The sequence below is a fragment of the Apus apus genome, chromosome 6, assembly GCF_020740795.1.
Source record: "Apus apus isolate bApuApu2 chromosome 6, bApuApu2.pri.cur, whole genome shotgun sequence".
NCBI lineage: Eukaryota > Metazoa > Chordata > Aves > Apodiformes > Apodidae > Apus > Apus apus.
The window spans coordinates 24,423,222-24,442,759 of record NC_067287.1 but is presented as its reverse complement, the minus strand read 5'-3'; the positions used below and the strand labels follow the sequence as shown (position 1 = coordinate 24,442,759).

General features: G+C 35.7%; 1 protein-coding gene across 3 annotated transcripts in view; it reads left to right on the top strand.

The window, feature by feature from the left end:
• The window catches only part of SESTD1 (SEC14 and spectrin domain containing 1), a 43,447-nt gene extending 24,415 nt beyond the window's left edge, over nucleotides 1-19,032 (top strand). For all 3 annotated transcript variants that reach the window (XM_051623312.1, XM_051623310.1, XM_051623313.1), the window contains 10 exons: nucleotides 768-979; nucleotides 4,653-4,775; nucleotides 8,076-8,270; nucleotides 8,891-9,005; nucleotides 10,081-10,240; nucleotides 12,842-12,923; nucleotides 13,194-13,316; nucleotides 14,564-14,755; nucleotides 15,866-15,987; nucleotides 18,285-19,032. In XM_051623312.1, coding sequence (XP_051479272.1) covers nucleotides 768-979; nucleotides 4,653-4,775; nucleotides 8,076-8,270; nucleotides 8,891-9,005; nucleotides 10,081-10,240; nucleotides 12,842-12,923; nucleotides 13,194-13,316; nucleotides 14,564-14,755; nucleotides 15,866-15,987; nucleotides 18,285-18,414 — 1,454 coding nt within the window. In that variant the 3' untranslated portion in view covers nucleotides 18,415-19,032. The remainder of the gene's footprint in view (nucleotides 1-767; nucleotides 980-4,652; nucleotides 4,776-8,075; nucleotides 8,271-8,890; nucleotides 9,006-10,080; nucleotides 10,241-12,841; nucleotides 12,924-13,193; nucleotides 13,317-14,563; nucleotides 14,756-15,865; nucleotides 15,988-18,284) is intronic.
• The last annotated feature ends 506 nt before the right edge of the window (nucleotides 19,033-19,538 follow it).

The window sequence follows — 19,538 nt, the reverse complement described above, 5'->3', positions numbered from 1 at the left end:
ATTTCTTTAGTGACCAGTGGCTGTTTTATTTGCTAACTTTTTTTATTTAGCTTTTGAGGAATAAATTTATGATCTGGAGTTACTGGTATGTTTACATCCTGAAAACTTTACTGCAACTTAATAATATTATTCAAACAGTTTGAACAGAGAACTAAATAGTCAAAATGCACCATTTTTGCATATACGAAAGTTGTTACATGATAGAGAGTTTGTACCGTCATGCTTCCAAGCACAAAGCAAAAGCTAAGAAAACTATAAATACTTAAAAGTATAAATACTTAGTATTTAGCTCCACACCTTCTATGAAAATTTTGTATATGTTATAAAAATCCATCTAGATAATTTATTTAAGCTAAGAACATTAATTGAGAGAAATACTTTGGATGCTACACAGTGTTTTGAAGTAAACCAGAGTACTGAGAGTTGTTTCAAACTCAAGATTGTGCTCTGCAGTTGTTTCTTCACATTAATCAGTACTATTGTCAATGTGAATGTTCAAGTCATGGTATCTCTTCTATGTAACTAAAATATACTACATGATTTCTACTCTATATTATGTCTGATACCACCCTGTAAACTGGCCAGTGCTTTGCATGAACTGCTATCACTGAATGTGCCCAATGATTGAAAGATCATTAGCTGCAAAAATGTATCGCTGCATGTTCTAAAAGCAGGCATGTGGACTAATAATTTTTGTGTTTTTTTGGTTGGTTGGTTTACTTTTTTTAAAATCTGTATTAACCACAAAGTTACATGTATTTTCAAAGGTCACGAGTTACTATCTGAATTACAACAGCGTCGATTCAACGGTTCAGATGGAGGGGTGTCTTGGTCTCCAATGGATGATGAGCTACTTGCTCAGCCACAGGTCATGAAGCTACTAGACTCACTTAGAGAGCAATATACCCGCTACCAGGAAGTCTGCAGACAACGTAGCAAGCGCACACAACTAGAGGAGATTCAGCAGAAGGTAATGCAGGTAAGCTTGGAGTTGTTCTTGAATACTGTGAGGCAGCAGTTTGAACTCAAGTCCCAGACTGTGTGCCCTGTAAAACTTAGAATTGGAGGTGAGAACTTCATACTTCCTTTTACTCCTCAAACTGCAGTCTGCCACTTGATGATTTACAGAGTGGCTATCACAGTGATTTACCAAAGGCTGTTGTGATACACGGAGGTGATTAGAAACATGCTGTCTTGCCATCATCCTGAAGAGTCTTCGCATTGTCCCTTTGGTGTGTGCTGTGGCAATGCCCATACATTGTCAGAGGTTCAAATACCTAACCTGTTAGCAAAGAGAGGAACCTTCACAAATGAGACACATTTTACTGTAACTTTGCTTGAGAGTTGAAACCTTCCACTGCCCACATTGTTTTAAGTTCCTGTTACTGAAGACAAGCCATTATTTATTCCTTTATTTGTCTAATGTTTGGTGTTTTAACTTAAAGTGATTAAATTCTCTGTATTTCAAGGCTACCCTGACCAGAATGAATTCAGAACTTCCTAATCAATTCTGTGTTAAAGATCATTATGAATTGGTTTGGTCCTTTGGAAACAGGCATTCAATTAGCACTTTGAACTTTTTCTCAACTGAGTCTCAGCAGAGAAAATCAAGGAAAAAGAAACTATTTCTTCCTCTTGTGTTTATTACTTGAAATTAGGTTTACATGTTGTTAAGCTTCTGTATGGTTTGAATATGCATAAAATTGAATGGATATTGCTTTTAACCTTTCAACATTGACATCTCTAATGCATGAGGAGTACAAATCAAGTACCTGCACTTCACAGTGTTCCAGCCATGGGTAAAGATAAAAGCTAATTAATCTTATTTCTAGCAGTGAAAATATAAATCTACTGAGGAAATAGTTTTCCCTTATGTAGTAATTCAGATTATTAGAAAAATAATTTAAAAAGCAAATGTCATCTTTTGATATTTTAAACTGGAAATAATAAAAATATATAAGATATGAAAATAGTACTGTATAGAAGATAATACCATGGCTGTTAGTATAATCATGTGAAGTCTTTTTTCCTTTGTTGAAGTTACAGTAGTTGAACAAGATGTGCTGATTGAAATGAGATTTGTAACGTACTTTGACAAACTGACATCGTTAATGCATTTAAATAGACTTGTTTACTGGGGCATTAGCCTCATTTTGCAGTATTTGTATTAGAAATTATTTTTCATTTGCTTTGTCTGCGTTATGGATGATGCATAGTAAGTGAATTGACCCTCAGTACGCACAGGAAAAATGTTTCGCTGTTTTACTGAGCTAATCAGTTTTATAAAGCGCATTTGGAAGCTCTCTAAAAACCATACAAATGTATGGGAAAAACTTACTGCATCTAGAAATTGATTTAGATTAGCTTTTGGGTTACAGGAGACAGTTAGGCTGACAGTGAAAAGTAAGATGGACTGGAGGAAACTCATGCGGGCAAAGTCCGTGGAATTTATTTTGCCAAAACAAATGGAAGTTGCAGTATAACATGCTTGCAGTATTTTCAGCTGGAATGAGTGTGAATGTAGAAAGTTTTCCCCTTGTGTGACTGATTTTTCTTAAAAAAATTTATTTTAGTGTTTAATATATATTTTATTTTATTCTTTGTATAGCTTGTTATATTGTTAACCGTTGCTGGCTTGCTTTTGTGTTCCTGTTTCATTTTCACCATTTGCTGCTGCTCCTTACTGTGAACTGATTAGTTCTTATTGCTGTCTCAGAGCTCTCTGATGCATAACAACCTCTCTTCTCTTGTGACTTTGATATCTTAACTCTCTTTTTAACCACAACTCTTCCTTCTATTCTGTAGTTTGGTTTACCTTTCCTTTGTCTTACATTTTGCAGTGCAAAGATTGCAATGATTTCCAGATGGTTTCTGATGAACAGTTCTTCTAAACATACTGATGATGAGCAACTCTATTTTATGATAAATTCTAGTTTTGTCCCTTCTTGGGCAGAAGGTGCTAATTACAGTTTTTCTATTGTTAATTCACAAAAACTAATGCTGGGCCTTGCAGCAGTCTGCGTATTAACCATGTCAAAATGCATTTTATTAATGTAACATTGCTTCTTTCTCCAGGTTCCTTAGTGAACCTTTTCAGGTCAAGTATGTCACACAAGAGTGGCTGTATCCTAAGCTAAGCCATCTCAGAGGCCGTGCAGTAGTTGCTGGCAACTTGGACTGAGGAGGTTGTCTGTGTCAGAGAAGGCACTGCTAAGCAGCAGTCTTGCACACTGCTTCAGACATGCTTAAGAACTGTCATTTCCATTTGTGAGTTTTCCAGGCCACCCTGAGGTTACAGAGGGACATCTGGGTGCCTTCTGTTCTGGGTCCATTCCATATTTACCCAGGGACAGCTGTGCAGACGTGCTGAGCACAACAGGAAGTTTCTCTTCAAACAAAAAGAACTGTAGAGTCTGAATTTGCCCTAGAAATCCTAGAAATGATGAAAGTAAGGAAGACTCAAGATACTTTTGAGGCAAAGAACATATGCTCTATAACAGTACTTCTTATGTGGGGGGCAGGAGAGGGATGCAAAAAGAGAGGGTGGGAAGACACATGATGACTAAAAGGTGAACTAAGTGACTTTCTGTAATTGCTATGGTCATTCTTGATTACTGTTGCCATGTAGCCTAGCAGCACTAGGAAAATGATCCAGTTAGTCCCTGTTTGGTTTGTCTTCACAGCTGCAGTGTTACATTGTGTATTGTGTTATATTTCCTCAAAAACTCTGTGAAACTTGTCCTGGACCTGTATTTAAACAAAAGTCATATTAAAGAGGGGAAGTGGCTTCCTATGCTTTTTCATTAAGATACATAATGTGGGGTTATTCCTGCATTTTCTTACTTCAGGACTCCATTAGTAAGTGACTTCTGCACCAGGTTTCATCAGAGTTGTCTCTATTTTCTAGATACTTTAAAATTTATTATAAAATTTTGTCATAGATACCTGATAATTCAAATGTGTATAAAGAAACCAAAATTGGAGACACTGATTTGTTTTGAATACTAACGATACTAATAAGAAAAAGAGAGAAAAAGAAATCCAATACTATGGTCCTAAACTGTATTGTTGACCCTGTGAAGATTTCTGCAAAGGCAGATCACATGAAATGTGACCATTAAGACTTCTAAGAGGCTTCTGCTATTTGAATGGAGCAAGTTGAAAAGACATAAATATATAAAATACTAAACTGTTGTGTAAATTTAAATTCTGAATAAGTACATAACCTGTACTTGAATGTGAATATATTTAACAAGATAAGGCAAGAACTCTCAGGTGTATATTAGAATAAAGCTGTGCATCGTAACTCGGGCAACAAAAATTCCCATTTGAATATGAGGTCCACTAACAGGAAAATGGTGTTCTAAGCTCTTTTATTGACAGAGATATGAAATGACAAGTAGGAATGTAACAAATGTTTTGCTAGCTGTCACCTACTTTCATGGTGTTAACAAGCTAAGGTTGATGAAAAGCAGTTTAAAGTTTTTGAAGATGTAAATGGATTCAACCACATTTCTGCATACTAGAAAGAAGGTTTTTTTCATAAATGTATACTTCGAAATACTTCTGCTTGTTAAATAATTCTTTTTATATATCAGTTTTTGTGTAATTGATTTGCTTCTTTATTTTTGTCATCATTATCTTATTCACAGGTAGTCAATTGGCTTGAAGGACCTGGATCAGAACAGCTAAGAACCCAGTGGGGAATAGGTGATTCAATTAGAGCTTCACAAGCTTTGCAACAGAAGCATGAAGAGATTGAAAGTCAGCACAGTGTGAGACTTCCCATACCCTTTTCAAGTAGCAAAAGAATTCCAAGTACATGCAGTTATGAGCAATGTGTTTGGGTTTTGAGTATCTAGGAATTTTGCACCGTGCACAGTTTTATGGGCTATGGAGGAAAGTACTTGGGCAGTTTAAAGAACTTAATATGGTCATTATATGTACATGTTATTTATTTTGTTTTCCAGTATAGAAAGACACTGTCTTCTATCTATGCTTCTTCTTGGTTTTATTATGTTACAGTAGTTCTTAAATTTTCATGTTGATTAGGAGGAATTTCCTTTTTCCTCCCTGCCAAAATGGTTGAGAAGTCCTGTAACTTCTCAAGTGAATAAGTTAATATTTTTGTCTTTATTAAATTACACTTAAGCTGAAACTGGCTGAACGTTTTCATTGATCAAGACTTGAGATATAGTTTATGTTGATAATGAAATATTGAAGAGACTGTTGTAACTGTACTAACTTTTGATACCTTTGCTTCTAATTTCAAAGACTTCCTAAGGTTCCTAGGGTTTTGTCTTTCCATGAGATGGTTAACTATAATTGACAAATGAATACTCAGTGTTCCTGAAGAGAGTGTTGCTCACAGTGCTTTTCCTCTTTTCTGACTTTGCTTGTAGACATTGACAATTCTGTCCACTTTTCCTAAGTTCCCATTACAGTCATATCAAAGAAAACAGTCACTGGGTTATAGTTTTTCTGAACTAATTTAATTAAAAAAACAACCCAGACCCTTAGGCTGAGAAACACTGTGCCCTAGATTACACTGGTTCTATTGACTACATCTCTGTTTCCTATGGTTTACTTGCTCAGACGCAGATGTGCATTGCAGTTGTCTGTGTTTGATCAGGTGAATTCCTTCTCTGTTGTCTTGTTGCTTTAAGCTCCCCAAGTGATGTTCTACTCTCAAAACCAGTACCTTCTGAGCTATAAACTATCTGACAGTTAAAATCCTAATTGGAAAGAAAAAAAAAAATCCCTGCCTACTCCTTTGACAAAAATAATTTTTAATATCTTTCAGTCACATTAGCACTGCAAACTGAAAAGAGAGAACAGGATTGATTACACTTCATTCTCACTTGGATATCTGCAACAGTGCGTTAGCTGGGGCTAAATACGGTCCTTGAAATCACTGAAATCCCACTGAAGTTTGCAGGCTGGCCTACAGTTTGCTCGTCACTAAAGCAATGACAAGATGGAACACTGCTTGGTTCTCAGGTGCTGGCAGGGTTTGTAGAAACAACAGTCAGAAACGTTGTTTTTAATTTTATACTGAAAGAAGCAATTGAAAAACCAGTGGCCAACTGCAAATTTAGATGCCTTTTTATAGATTAAGACAACAGCACTGGAAGAATGTGCTTTGCCTTCTCGAATTTTGAAATATCTTGTTAACAGCTGAGTTTACTCTTTCTATTTCATTAATTTCCTATTTTTTTCTATCCTAATAGTTGAATTGACAGCTTGTATGCTTGCTTTCTTTTACCTTATCATATTTATGGTTGATTATATTACTTCTGTTTTGAAGAAACCTACAAAAATGTTTGATTCCTTTTAAAGACAGGCTTTTTTACTTCAATATACGGTGAAGTGAAAGAATAATTTTCTTAGGGGTTTTTTTGCTTGTTTGTTTTTTGGGGGTGGCTTCCTTTCAGTTTTTGGTTTTAATTTTCTGACTGTTTTATTTGTGAGCAATATGTGAGAACTGTTATTTTTGAACAAATGTTGAGCAAATTCTCTCCATCATTTTGAGCTGTCACATATACATGTTCCTAACTTTCCCCTGTGGAAAGGATGAGAAACACACTTTTCATCTCTGGTTTCCAGTGTCATAGTTTTACTGATAGCTTGATCAAAATAAATCACTGCAACTATTGCAATTACTTCAACATTAAAAATAAAAAATAAAAATTATTAATATATAGATTTTTTCATCTGACTCTTCATGATACAGTTGACTTGTCACACTCAGTAAGCCTGATTTATATGTTCAGTGTCTAAAGATAATAGGTAATAATGAGTTACAATGTGTAAACTGAGTTTATTGAACATATATGATAATGGAAGATGTTTCCATATTATGTCATCTTAGTTACCTCTTTTGGAGTAGATGAGAAATTTATTCTGCTCTTAAATTTTTTGGCTGATTGCTAAGTTAACTTTTTAATTACTTATTTTTTTCCTTGCATCTTTTAATACTCTGTTTCTTCCTGTGAGCAGATGGTAGGGGTGGCTTTGGGTAAAGAGAAAAAAAATTCTGAGTATGGATATTTATATTCTGTATTTTGTATGCTTTTTAAATAAAAGATACAAAAGCTGAAGGCATAAATAAATAATTAAAAAAAGCAAACATCCCAATAGAAGTGTGACAACACTACTAATGAAATCAGATATGATAGGTCAATAGATGGTGCTATTCCAAAGCATTAGAAAAGCATAAGGCATTTGAAGGTCAGTTTACTGTAAGCCAAAATAAAAGCTGTTGGGGAAACATGTTTTGCTTTACAGGCATCTCAGTCATGCAAGATGTGAATGTGGTCTTGATACATCAAATTGTTTTTAGATCTCCAAGAATTCTTAAATATTTGAACTATTTTTTTCTTTCAAATACACCACCAGGACAACATTGCTAATTCCTAGATATGAATTCAGTAATCAGAGCATTTGAAAAACAAATCTACACATTTTGATTTCAGTAGTATAAAGCTTTCCTTAAATAAGAAACAAAGATAATTTTGACATTTCTGTACATGAATCCTAAGTTTTATTCAGAAGATAGAGATTGCTTCCACTTTGTCAACAGTAGTATTTTTTTTCTAAATGTTTTAAGAAAATATTTGCCAGTCTGAAAAGTAACATGAAAGTTCTCATTAACAGCTTTTTGCAATAGCTTACCTATTGGCAAATAGTCTTTTGTTTTAATAGAGCACTACAGACATGTGATCGTTAGAAATTTGTTTTTAAATGGTGGAATTCTTCGTTCAGTTTGGTAAAAGAATCTGAGTGGGAGTTCGTGCTGGGAGCTGTTAGCTGTGCCTTGTAATCTTCCCATCTTTCTGCACTGCTTTTTTTATACTACACCACCTATATTCAACAGTATTAAGCACTTTTTGAGTTGATTTGAAAACAGAAATGTTTTTCTTCCTCTGTGAGATTTCATAATAATAGTGTCCTAATCAAGGACACTAGTTCCTTTTAAAAATCTGATTATTGATTCTTCTGCAGTTAGATGTATGTCGTTTTAAGATAAATAAAATTGTTTGGTGTTTTAATACTTAATTTTCTTCTGTTTGTAGGAGTGGTTTGCCGTTTATGTTGAGCTTAATCAGCAGATAGCAGCTCTTCTAAATGCAGGGGACGAGGAGGACTTGGTGGAACTGAAAGCATTGCAGCAGCAGCTGAGTGATGTGTGTTACCGGCAGGCCAGTCAGCTGGAATTCAGGCAGAATCTATTACAAGCAGCACTTGAATTCCACAGTGTTGCTCAGGATGTAAGTGTTTCTTAACTTTTCACGGGTTCACCTGTCAACATTTTACTGCCATAATATGATAAATGTTGAATATATTGACAAAAATTTAGGGAGGTGGAGGAATTTAATTGCACTTGGAAAATGCAGTAAGTCTTCATTTACTATACTTGAAACTCTGAGAAGGTGGATTTCCCCTTTTTTAGGAGAGAAGTGTTACAGTAATGTCTTAGGTTTTGTTAGCATTTGAAATAGAATGGTTACTAGTTAATGTTGCTTTTTCCCCCTCTTGTTTTCTTGTTTTTAGTTTGAAGTATATGCATTATTTGAACTGCAATTCAATGTACTTCTCATGGTTTCTTTTTCAAACTGGCATTTATTTCTTTCCAATACATGTCTTTAAAAAAATTTAATTAATTAATTCTCTGCATCCTCCCGTTCCCCTGTCTAGGGACATATGCCTTTCAAATTTTGTAGGCAGATGGGTTGTTCATCTTTTATCTTGACTTTCGTTTCCTATAGATGCAAAGAGAGACTTCTAAAATGACAGATTTCCAAAAAACTACAGGAAGATTGCAGACCCAATCATATGAAGTTCAAAACTTCTTTTTAAGTATCAATATGTATGTTATTTTTTGTTTTAGTTGTCTCAGCAATTGGATGGCTTACTAGGAATGCTGTGTGTAGATGTAGCACCAGCAGATGGAGCATCAATTCAACAAACTTTAAAACTACTGGAAGAGAAATTGAAAAGTGTTGGTAAGCAAAATATTTCTGCATTTCAGATAAACTAATTCTAATGAATGCATTAAAGGTAAAAACAGTCATTCCAATACCCCCTTTGAAAACATACAGCAGAAAAAATAATACCTATCTTTTATGCTTTCTAGCTGACAGCCCTTGACTTGCTTATCCTAACTGCTGCATAGTAGCTCAATCTGGGAATGTTTTCTTTTAAATGTTTTATGTGTAATATGTATTTGTTATATACCATTATCATGCATTTAATCTGCGGACAAACTTTTTACCCCATAAGTTACTCTATCCCCAAGACACTAAGGATGCTTAGATGATCTTGTAGTCTTCAGAACTGACCCCTGGATGATTAAGATTGTTGTCCACTCAGTTTTAAAGTGTTGTGCTGAGTATTTTGCAGTAACTTTTAATGTGTATGTTAATAAATAGCACACTTAAGGTTGTTACACTGTCAAGCATATAGAATAGAATATTTGGGTTGGAAGGGACCTATAATGATATCTAGTCTGGTATGTCGTAGGAGAAAGCTTTGAAGCAAAATCAGATATGGTAGAAGTTGTTATGATTGGAATATAACATAACATTGCATAAACTAGATATTCCTTTAGGAAAATACATAGAGCTGCCAAATAATAGATATAAATGCAGATTTTAAGGGCTGGCATATTCCAGTACAGAAAAGTGTATCAGCTGTATTATAAAGCAGAAATTTCTGCCAGCTGTGGAAGAACGTTTAGTCTACAGATGATTAGCAGTGATAAATATTTCAGGTATTGTGGAACTGTGTGGATGAAAGCCATCAATTAGCTATTTATATGCTGAGAAGTTAATACATTCAGCTTTTATTTCTTATCTGTTAGACCATAAAATATCAATCAAAGTCTTAGCTCTTTGTTAATATAGACAAATGCTCAATCAAATTTAAAAGTTGGAAAGGTTAGTGAAAGAGAGATAGTAACGTCCTTTTCACTTTGCAGCCTTCCTTCTCTGATTCTGTTGCATTTCATATCTTTCCTTTGGGGAAAAAAACCCTCCCAGTTTTTTAGGAGTGGTCATTGTCTGTTTTCTTCTTCTTTAGATTTGGGCTTGCAAGGCTTGCGTGAGAAAGGTCAAAGTCTTCTTGATCAGATTTCTAATCAGGCATCCTGGGCCTATGGAAAAGATGTGACCATTGAAAACAAAGAAAATGTGGACCATATCCAAGGAGTGATGGAAGATATGCAGCTTAGAAAACAAAGGTAATAATGGCTCTAGTCAGTAAGATTTTTGTGTGCTGGTAGGACACTTTTGTTTTTTAAAGGGACCATTTTGCTTTATCTTCAGTTAAGGGATGTAGTACAACTGTAATTTTTATTTGCAGTGTATTTAAAAGGGACAGAAGCTTCCCTGGCTAATCTGTTGTAGCGTATTCCTAAAACCGAGCACCTTTTGTATTTCAGTACTGGATAGAGTACCTGTGCTTTCTTGTACGTGCTCAAGAATTGTAGATTATTTTTTTTTATATGGAGTTACGGAATAGATGCAAGACTTATTTTTTATCTATTAGCAGTTGGAGATGAAAGGTATACTAAGACTATAGTAGTGATGATGGCTCTAAAATTATGTATTAATTGTGTACAGACTTCCTCATTCTCTTTCACAACCCCTGCCCTTTAAGCATGGCATTTTCACTCCTGAAGATAGGAAGAAAAATAAGCTGGTACCAGGGAGACAGGCACAGAGTTCAGTTTTCAAAGTGTTTTTTTGTGAGTTTTGGAAAAAGGTAGGGTAGGGAAATGAAGTTGTAATAGGAAAAAATGCTGGGAAGAGTTTCATTTTCAAGAAGGATTAATTTTGCTATCATTTTTTTCTTCCCAACCTTTCATTGATGATTTTTTTCTTAAAGATGTAGTACTGGATTGGCTATAGTACTGCATTTTTTCTACTCATCAACATGAAAGTAGCAGATGATTTTGCTCATTATTACTGTTGGAACTCCTGAGACAGGGAAGTGTACCCTATACAAAGTGCTTGAACTTTGAGGGAAATGGCTGAGCAAAGAGGTGTCTCTAGGGCACAACAAAGATCGAATGAGGATCAAGTTGCTGATTTTAGGAATTAATTTTGCCTCTCACAGATAGTTTTCTTATGGAGCTTTTTGTAAGAAACTGTGTTTTGGTAACACTTAGAGAAGGTATCCTCATAAGTATGTCCTCTGAATCCTGTTTACTTGAGCAGCACTTCTGTTTAGAGGGTCAACTGCAAATAGCTATAGAGGACCATGTGTCACTATGCAATAAAATAGCAGTTGAAATTCAGTACTGAGAAAAGAAACACACATGGGAGAAGGAAAAACTTTGTGTACATAGTAATGGAGTCTGAACTAGCTGTCAACTCAAAGATAAGTGTTGGAAAACTTTTGCAAGTTCAGTTGTACTGAGAGAAGCAAGTAGAATGCTATGGATTGTTAGGAACAGAATAGAAAACTAAAAGGAAAAGTGTAAATATGTCACTATAGATTTGTAGTCCATTTGTACTTTAAATGTTGCACAGTTCTAGTCCATGTTCTCAAAAAAGATACAGGATTGTGGGAAGTCAATTAGAGGATCAAAAGGTTAAAAAGATGTTCAGACAGAGGTATGGATCAGCTTCCAGATGATGGATGATTAAACAAGGTTCTTCAGCCTTGACAAGAGACAAGTACAAAAAGGACTGCTATCTCTCCATAGCATTTAGCAATCATTTTTGTGGCACTTTTTTTTCCAAATTCTATTGAATGTTTCTTATGTATTTATATACAGCTGTAGTATGTTTGTTTCTAGGGGCATTTTGCTGCTTTAGTTATGCTTTTGGAAGCTATAAACTATTTTCCTGCATTATTAGAGCAACAAATTTCCTTTCTGCGTAAATTTCAGAGCACTACAGGCCATGTAACAAAAGGCAGCATGCTAACAATCTGTTCTTTGGAAGGGCTTATGTTTGCAACCAGTTGGAAAAAACAGATCCATGCATAGCATCTTTTGCATTAACTTATAGTGCTAACTGTTGTTGACATTAGTAATTCAGTTTACACTAGACAGGAGTCTAAATCTTGCTTTCTGCTTACTAGGCTCTGAAACTGAAGTGGAAAGTGCTCTCCTAAATGTATTAGCTTAGTTCTCACTGTGGAAAGAGAAGACCTTTCAATAATTTATTTTTATATCTTCTGACTAGAGAAAGAACTGAAAAATGTACTTAATTCAGAACAAGAGAATTAGAATTAGTTTTTGCATTAATTAGATTTTTAAATGCTTCCTGACAAGTTACAGCAAGGGACATCATAGTATAAGGGTTCAATTATTGCAATCTTTAGTTAGGTAAAAAGAAAAATGGAAATATGTTAATGCATCTTCTAAACGTTTAAGAATATCTCATTTTCTTCACCAAGAAAATTTTGCCACCAGCTTACAGTACCATTTTTAATTATGCCAGGTTTAGACTTCAGTAGAAGGAAGTCTGTCTTCACCATGTAAGCCTCTGTGTAGCCTGTAAATCTTATCAATGCAACAAGATAAGAAACCTAAATGCAGCTCTAGAGCCTTGTAGATACTGCTGGTATTACTATATATAGTGTGGCCATCTTGGGAGTCTTGAGAAACATGATTTTGGTTGGTTGTAGCACTCAGTTCTATTTATTGTGTGTTTCTTACTGTTATATGAGACATTATATATTTTGGTGGAGGTAAGCAGCACAAAAATGCTTTAATCACCTTCTCATGATCACTTGTATCACAGTGTTGTTCACTGAAAGCATTGCTGTCAAACTGAGCATGTATTGTGTCTGCTATGTATGTATTGGTGAGTCTGTCTTACTGTTCGAGGTGTGAAGATATGGTGGATGTGCGACGACTGAAGATGCTTCAGATGGTTCAGTTATTTAAATGTGAAGAGGATGCTGCACAGGTATGGAAATACCTTCAGAATTTGATCATTCTGATCCTTGAAGTCCATTGGTTAACTTATGGGGATCGATAGCAAATTTTTACAGTGAAAATGAAGCATATAACAGTGACTGAAAGCGTATTTGGTGATTGCATCAATGATCTACCAGTTTGATATCTTTTAGCTTTTTTCCATATCCAAAGTATATGCTAGTACTGAAGATACTTCACCCTTATGGATTAATTTCATTTTAATTTACTAGTTTGTTGGTTTGGGTGTTCTGTTTTTAAGGCAGTAGAATGGTTAAGTGAGCTGCTGGATGCTCTGCTGAAGACACACATCCGTTTGGGAGATGATGCTCAAGAAACAAAAGTTTTACTGGAGAAACATCGAAAATTTGTTGATGTTGCACAGGTGAAATGAATTACTTTTTTTAGCAATATGGGTTTTGTAATGTTTCAGAAGATTTCCTTAATAGAATTAGTACCTGTGGTACTAAGGTGGCCAATCTGGAACAGCTAGCTGTTACTAGTCTTAATGTTTTGCCTCAGTGCTTGAATAGAGAAATTGTGATTGCTGAAATTGGTGATGAGCCTAATGAGATCTAAGTTCCAATCGACAATAGTGATGATGCAGTTTATTGCCATAGTTTATTCTGCTTCATGGAGGCAATGCAAACCACAAAACATAATGTTCTCATTGACTTTCTTTAAAAGACATGTATTTCAAACAGTCTTTATAATGACATATGAAGGACTGTAATCAAAATGTTGAAATATGGATGAGCCATTTGGTTTCAGTCTCTTTTGCGCTGTACTTCTTGAAAAAGTCTGTTTTTCTGTTGATTTTCTGGATAGAGTTGACTTGTGTATGATGTACAAAGAGTTTTGGCACTAGCAGAGTTAGTGATTAAACGGAACTGACAGTTTTGATTCTTCCCTGTTATTTCCAACTAATGGATTCTACAGTACAAGAGTCCACTGAAATTCACTGGAGCTGTAGGCTGGGTTTGTACATGTTTGCAGATCTTCAATACTCAAGCAGATGCTGGATATGTGTGAAAGAATTGCTCTTAAGAATAGAAAGTGAACAAGCTGGGCCTTCTTCAGGTGCCTTTTCAGATGTATACTGCTTTTATGAATGTCTAATTCAGACTTGCCTGTAACAAATGTGATGTTTCCAAATTGCACCTGCTACACTAGAACTGATTCTCTCTTTTGATGAATTAGAACTGAGGATGACAGGAGGGTACCTTGCTGGTATAATGATGTGTCACAACACACTTGGACATCCGGTGACTGTAAACATGGTGACAGTGAAGTCAATGAGACAGTCATCTTGGCAGTAGATATATCCAGTATCCCCTGTAAGATCCAGGCAGCTGTTTAATATTTTCGCGAAGCTCTGTTCTTTGGCAGTATGAACACTAGACAACGGGATTATTTTTTAATTTTTTTAAGAGCAAAAACACTGTGTGATCATTACAATTTCATTCATACAGCAGTGTTTCTGGTATTCCAGATCAGTTCAGCATAATTTGTGGACCTAGACTGAGGAGGTTTAATAAACTTGTCTGCTGTTGGTTTAAGATACTAATTAGCTCCTAAGTTAAATGCAGAGTTTGAATGTGTACTTTTTTCCCCATCCCCTCCAACTTTCAGAGTACTTACGATTATGGGAGACAGTTGCTGCAGGCAACTGTTGTCCTGTGCCAGTCCCTGCGATGTACTTCAAGGTCCTCAGGGGACACACTTCCAAGACTGAACAGAGTGTGGAAACAGTTTACAGTAACTTCTGAAGAAAGAGTGCACCGGCTAGAAACGGCTGTTGCATTTCATTCAAGTGCTGAAAAGGTAAGTATTGCATTTTTAAGGAGAAAAAATTCTATCAGAAGTTAAGCCGACAAAATATAAGGAAAATGAAGTTGTTGATGTGTATTTTTTTCCTTTCGAAGAAGGAGAAGTGAAAGAAAACACAACTAAATACTAATATTGGGTCCCAATCCTATCTGGAAATAGTTCTGTTCAGACTTTTTTTAATCACACCTTGTTCTCTGCCAGAACTGGATTTTAGTTTTGAAACAGCTTCTTAAGCGGCCCTTTGTTGTTCATGATCATAGAGTAGAATAGACTGCTTCGTTTGACAGGGGCCTACAATGATTATGTAGTCCAACTGCTTGACCGTTTTGGAACCATATCATTGACAGCATTGTCGAAAAGCCTCTTAAATGCTCAGAGGCTTGGGGCTTTGGCCACCTCTCTAGGAAGCCTGTTCCAGTGTTTGACCAGCCTCTCAGTAAAGAAATGCTTCCTGACGTCCAATCTAAACCTCCCCTGGTGCAGCTTTGAACCGTTCCCATGTGCCCAGTCTCTAGATACCAGGGAGAAGAGATTGGCTACTTCCCCTCCACAAGAAGCTGTAGAGAGCAATGTAGAGACCCTCAGCCTCCCTATCTCCAAATGTGACAAGCCCGAAGTCCTCAGCCGCTCTTCATAGGACATTCCTTCCAGCCCTTTCACCTCTGGACACATTCAATGATGTTAACATCCTTCTTAAACTGGGGGGCCCAGAGTGGCACACGTTATTCATGGTGAGGCCACGCCAGTGCTGAATACAGCGGGGTGATGTTTTCCTCCATTTTGTACGGCTCTCTTGAGGCAGGTTTCTATTTTTACCCATCTGCTACTTGTTGTTGGAATGTTGTCCAGCAAGTCTACTTTTTTCTTTTTTGTTCCCTTTTAAAAGAAGTGTGAAACATTCTAGTACAGAACAGTGGTAGCCCTGAACTATCTTGTCAATGCAGCTTAACTGGTATTTTCCTTTCTTGTATTTATATGAATATTTCAGTTGATTGCATACAAATGTGGCAGTGAAGATGCTTGAAGATATTAAATTGCATTAAACAAATTACATTCTATCCTTTGTCTACTTTATTCTGCATTTCCTTATTATTTTTTTAACAGATATTGCAAGAATGTCCAGAGCAGCCTGAAGCTTTTAATGAAGTGGAGCAATTTGATGAAATTGAAGCAGTTGGGAAATCGCTGTTGGACAGACTAACAGTGCCTGTAATTTATCCTGATGGGTATGCAAAATTTTTTTTCTAATGCCTACTGAATATTCTTTTTGTAAAGTTTTGTGATAGTCCAGTATGCAGAAGAATCCTTAATGCTCATCACTGTAGTTAAAAGGCAGTGTACCACTATGCATTAAAAATTCTTTCCCACCTTTTCACAGAAGGCAGGCATGTCCAGTTTCAAACTTTCCAAAGATAATTGTTTCAAAGTAGTGAATTTTTCACACTCAGTAATTATGTTTATGCAGTCATGACACCAGTAATGGATATAGAAGTAACAGAATGACCAGTCCCAGTCTCTTTTCCCAGAAAAAAAGATATCAGACTTGAATTATAGTACTTTGATTTGTGATTCTATCAGAAGTCTTAAGCCAGTACATTGAAGATATGTCTACATTTGATTTTTTCAGCAAATAAAACAATACTTCCCTTGTAAGCTATTCATACTAATTTTTAAAATTGTTGACTATCTTCAGCTATAAAAGCAAATTGAATTTGGAATCTCAGCCATAATAAAACTCAGTTTTATGTTCAGTAACATACCCTTGTTCATTGCGATGCTGAGCTTGTATTTTTAATTCATTCTGAATACAACTAAGATTGGAACTAGTCTCTGAGTGTGTAGGATCCTGCACCATAGTCAGTGAGATCTGAAATCTGTACTTTGAGTTAAGAGTTTGAAACCTTATGAAATTATGTGAACTAACTGCATTATGGGTTACCAGGAGTCAATGTAAAAAAAAACAGTGACAGGAAGTTGGTCATGAAAATTAAATTCCTGTAACCTTATTTCCACAATATTGTACTCTGTGTGTGGTACAGTTGCCTTCAGTAAGGACTGCTGCCCAAGAAGATGGACTCACACCTGAACTAGTAGTGATTTTTCTTTTGCACTTTCAGTAGTATATTTGAAAATACTGGAGGATTTTTTAACTGTGAGGAAAAAACAACACCCAAGAAGTGTGTTACATTTGTTGAAGTATTTTGGTATAGCTTTTGTGTGACAGATTTCAGTGACTCAGCAAAAGTAGCAACTGTTATTTATTCTTAAAACCTATGTAATTTGCAGATACTGTTAAACATTAGAACCTGGGAAAGCTCCCTGTGAATGAAGACACTTGTCATACTGTGACGTTTGAGTCCTAACACAATGCTCCTATAGCTATAGGTATATATACGCTTGCATTTTGGGCTGACTGACTGAATCCTTAATGTTATTTCTGACCCCTCTGGCATTTCAGCAGTTCTGTGTGTCTCCCCTCTCATAAGTGGGAACTTAGCTGTCCTGAATCCCAGGATCCCCTGCTTGATTTCCCTGAACATTCTATTTTTTAAGCATTTAACAAACAATTTGCAAAGAATTCATTCATTAGTAGAAACAGTTTAAGACATGTAGGAGCACACAAAATGCCATGAAAAGCATGGAGGAGATGTTGTCATCAGCCTCTTTACCACTTTAGACTTTTGTCAGTATCTTCTTGAAAGTCCAGTTCCCTGTCCTGTTGATGGCTTCTAATTCATCAGGAAAAATGTCTGCCCATACTGTGATCCACTCCTACATGAAGTGACTTCTTTCTCCACTTACGCCTGTCCCCCTGCTGTGTCCAAAGGTCTTTGTCCTGCCACCGTTTCCAAAGTCTTCAACGTCTGTGCTTTGTAATTAGATTTGATACCTGTTCTTCTTCTGAAACATCTGTTCTGTTCAAATACTCTTTTTGCTGACAGCAGTTAGTGGTTTCCCTAACATTTCAGCTGTTCTTTTGTTGTATTTGAATGGGAGAAACCAACTTACACAGCCATGTGTTTGTTTTGCAAGAAGTGTTTGTTTCAGCTTGAGAGACAGGTGACATAATTTGACAGCATGTGGCTGACTTCATGTACACAGAGTCCTTCAGTAATGCAGCAGTTGTGTAGCCTCAGAATTTATGTATAGACAGATTTCCTTGATTGTTGTAGTACTCAGAACTGCCAGACTGACTTGGGCTGGGTAGCCAGAGAATGACAGTACAAAATAGTGTTAGGAAGTATCTAGTTGTGCTTATAGAACAGTGCCCTGTTGTGGAGAGGATTTTTTGGGGTATAAAAGGGTCTTTTTAGTATATGCAATAATTTCATCCAATCATATGTCAAGTCTCATCACTGCATCTTCAATGCCTTTTAAAAATGACTTTTAAATTTCAAGAGGAAGAAAAAGTGCCTGTTTTTGTTATCTGCTTTGTTTTCTAATGACATTCACTTTTATATTCACATATTGTCTTTCTTTTCAGTGGTAACTTTTTGTGTTGTTTTGTGGCTTTTTTTTTTAGGTCTGAGCAGTACTTTGGGAGCCCAAGTGATATGGCTGCTGCAGCAGAACACATTAGAGAGAAGATGAAGCTAGTTAGCCTGAAAAAGCAGCAGCTGACACAACCAGAAGCCACTACCCCAGAAAGCTAATACTGACCCTTGTCTATGAAATCATAATAGGACTTCAGTTTGTAATCCAGCATGCTGTTTGCATATTACAGAATTTGGCATAATATATTAAAATGCATTTCACAGCCATTACAAGTCTCATCTTTTTTTTTCAAAGTCGATATTCTCAGCATCTTAACACTGTACATCTATCAAGCCATAATTAACATGCTATGAAACCATAGATTCCAAGTATCTTATGAAAAGGAACTGTAAACTTTGCACTGAAATTTGCTGTAAAGCTTTACCTGACCTGTCAGCTGCTTCTTGGTTAAACAGCTGATGCAAGCTTTGAATGGTGCTAATTAAAGTGTTAGGAGTTCCATATCATGAAATTGTAGTTCTTTGCTTTCCCCTATGCCCAGGTGATGTAGTAATTTTAGACTGTAGGCAAAGTTCCTACAGTGTAGACAGTGGTGACCTTATAATTTTAATTTGTAATTTTTTTTAAAGATAATTTTTATTGTGCCAGTATGCAACCTGCCCATCAAATCTTTGATATATCAAATTCATTAAACAGATGTTTTCCTATTTGTATTGATAATGTATTAAAAGCTGTTTGTGCTTAATAAAAATCATCTTTTTAAAATCTAATATAAATTTGTTCTGGTCTGTATTCCCAGATGTCATTTGTGGTTTATTTTTGTGATAAGCAGTAGTGAAGACCATCACTCCCCCAGTATATTTACAAAGTCTGTATAATTTTTCCTATTAAATACTTTTTAACACACTATATCTGTAAGGGGAAGTGTTCTTGAACTATTAATAAGAAGAGTGAGAATGTGTTATTTTTTCTTTTTTTCTGACAGCAGTACTTACACAATAGTAAGATACTATGTGTATTAGTCAATATTATATTAGTAGTTTTGTTCCCATACAAGACTGGCACACATCTCTTGTGCTTCATTTCTAAGTCTTGTTTCCCTTTGAATGGAGAATCTTGAATAATGTTAATATCCCTGGAAATACCTTTGAGGTTAAATATTTTCATTGAAGAAAACCTTATTAACATGAAGTTCATAAACAAGTTAAAACCATGAGATTAGTAATAAAATGAAGTGTATTAAGAGAAGGGAATTGGTTTGAAACAAAGTCAGCTGTGTGCA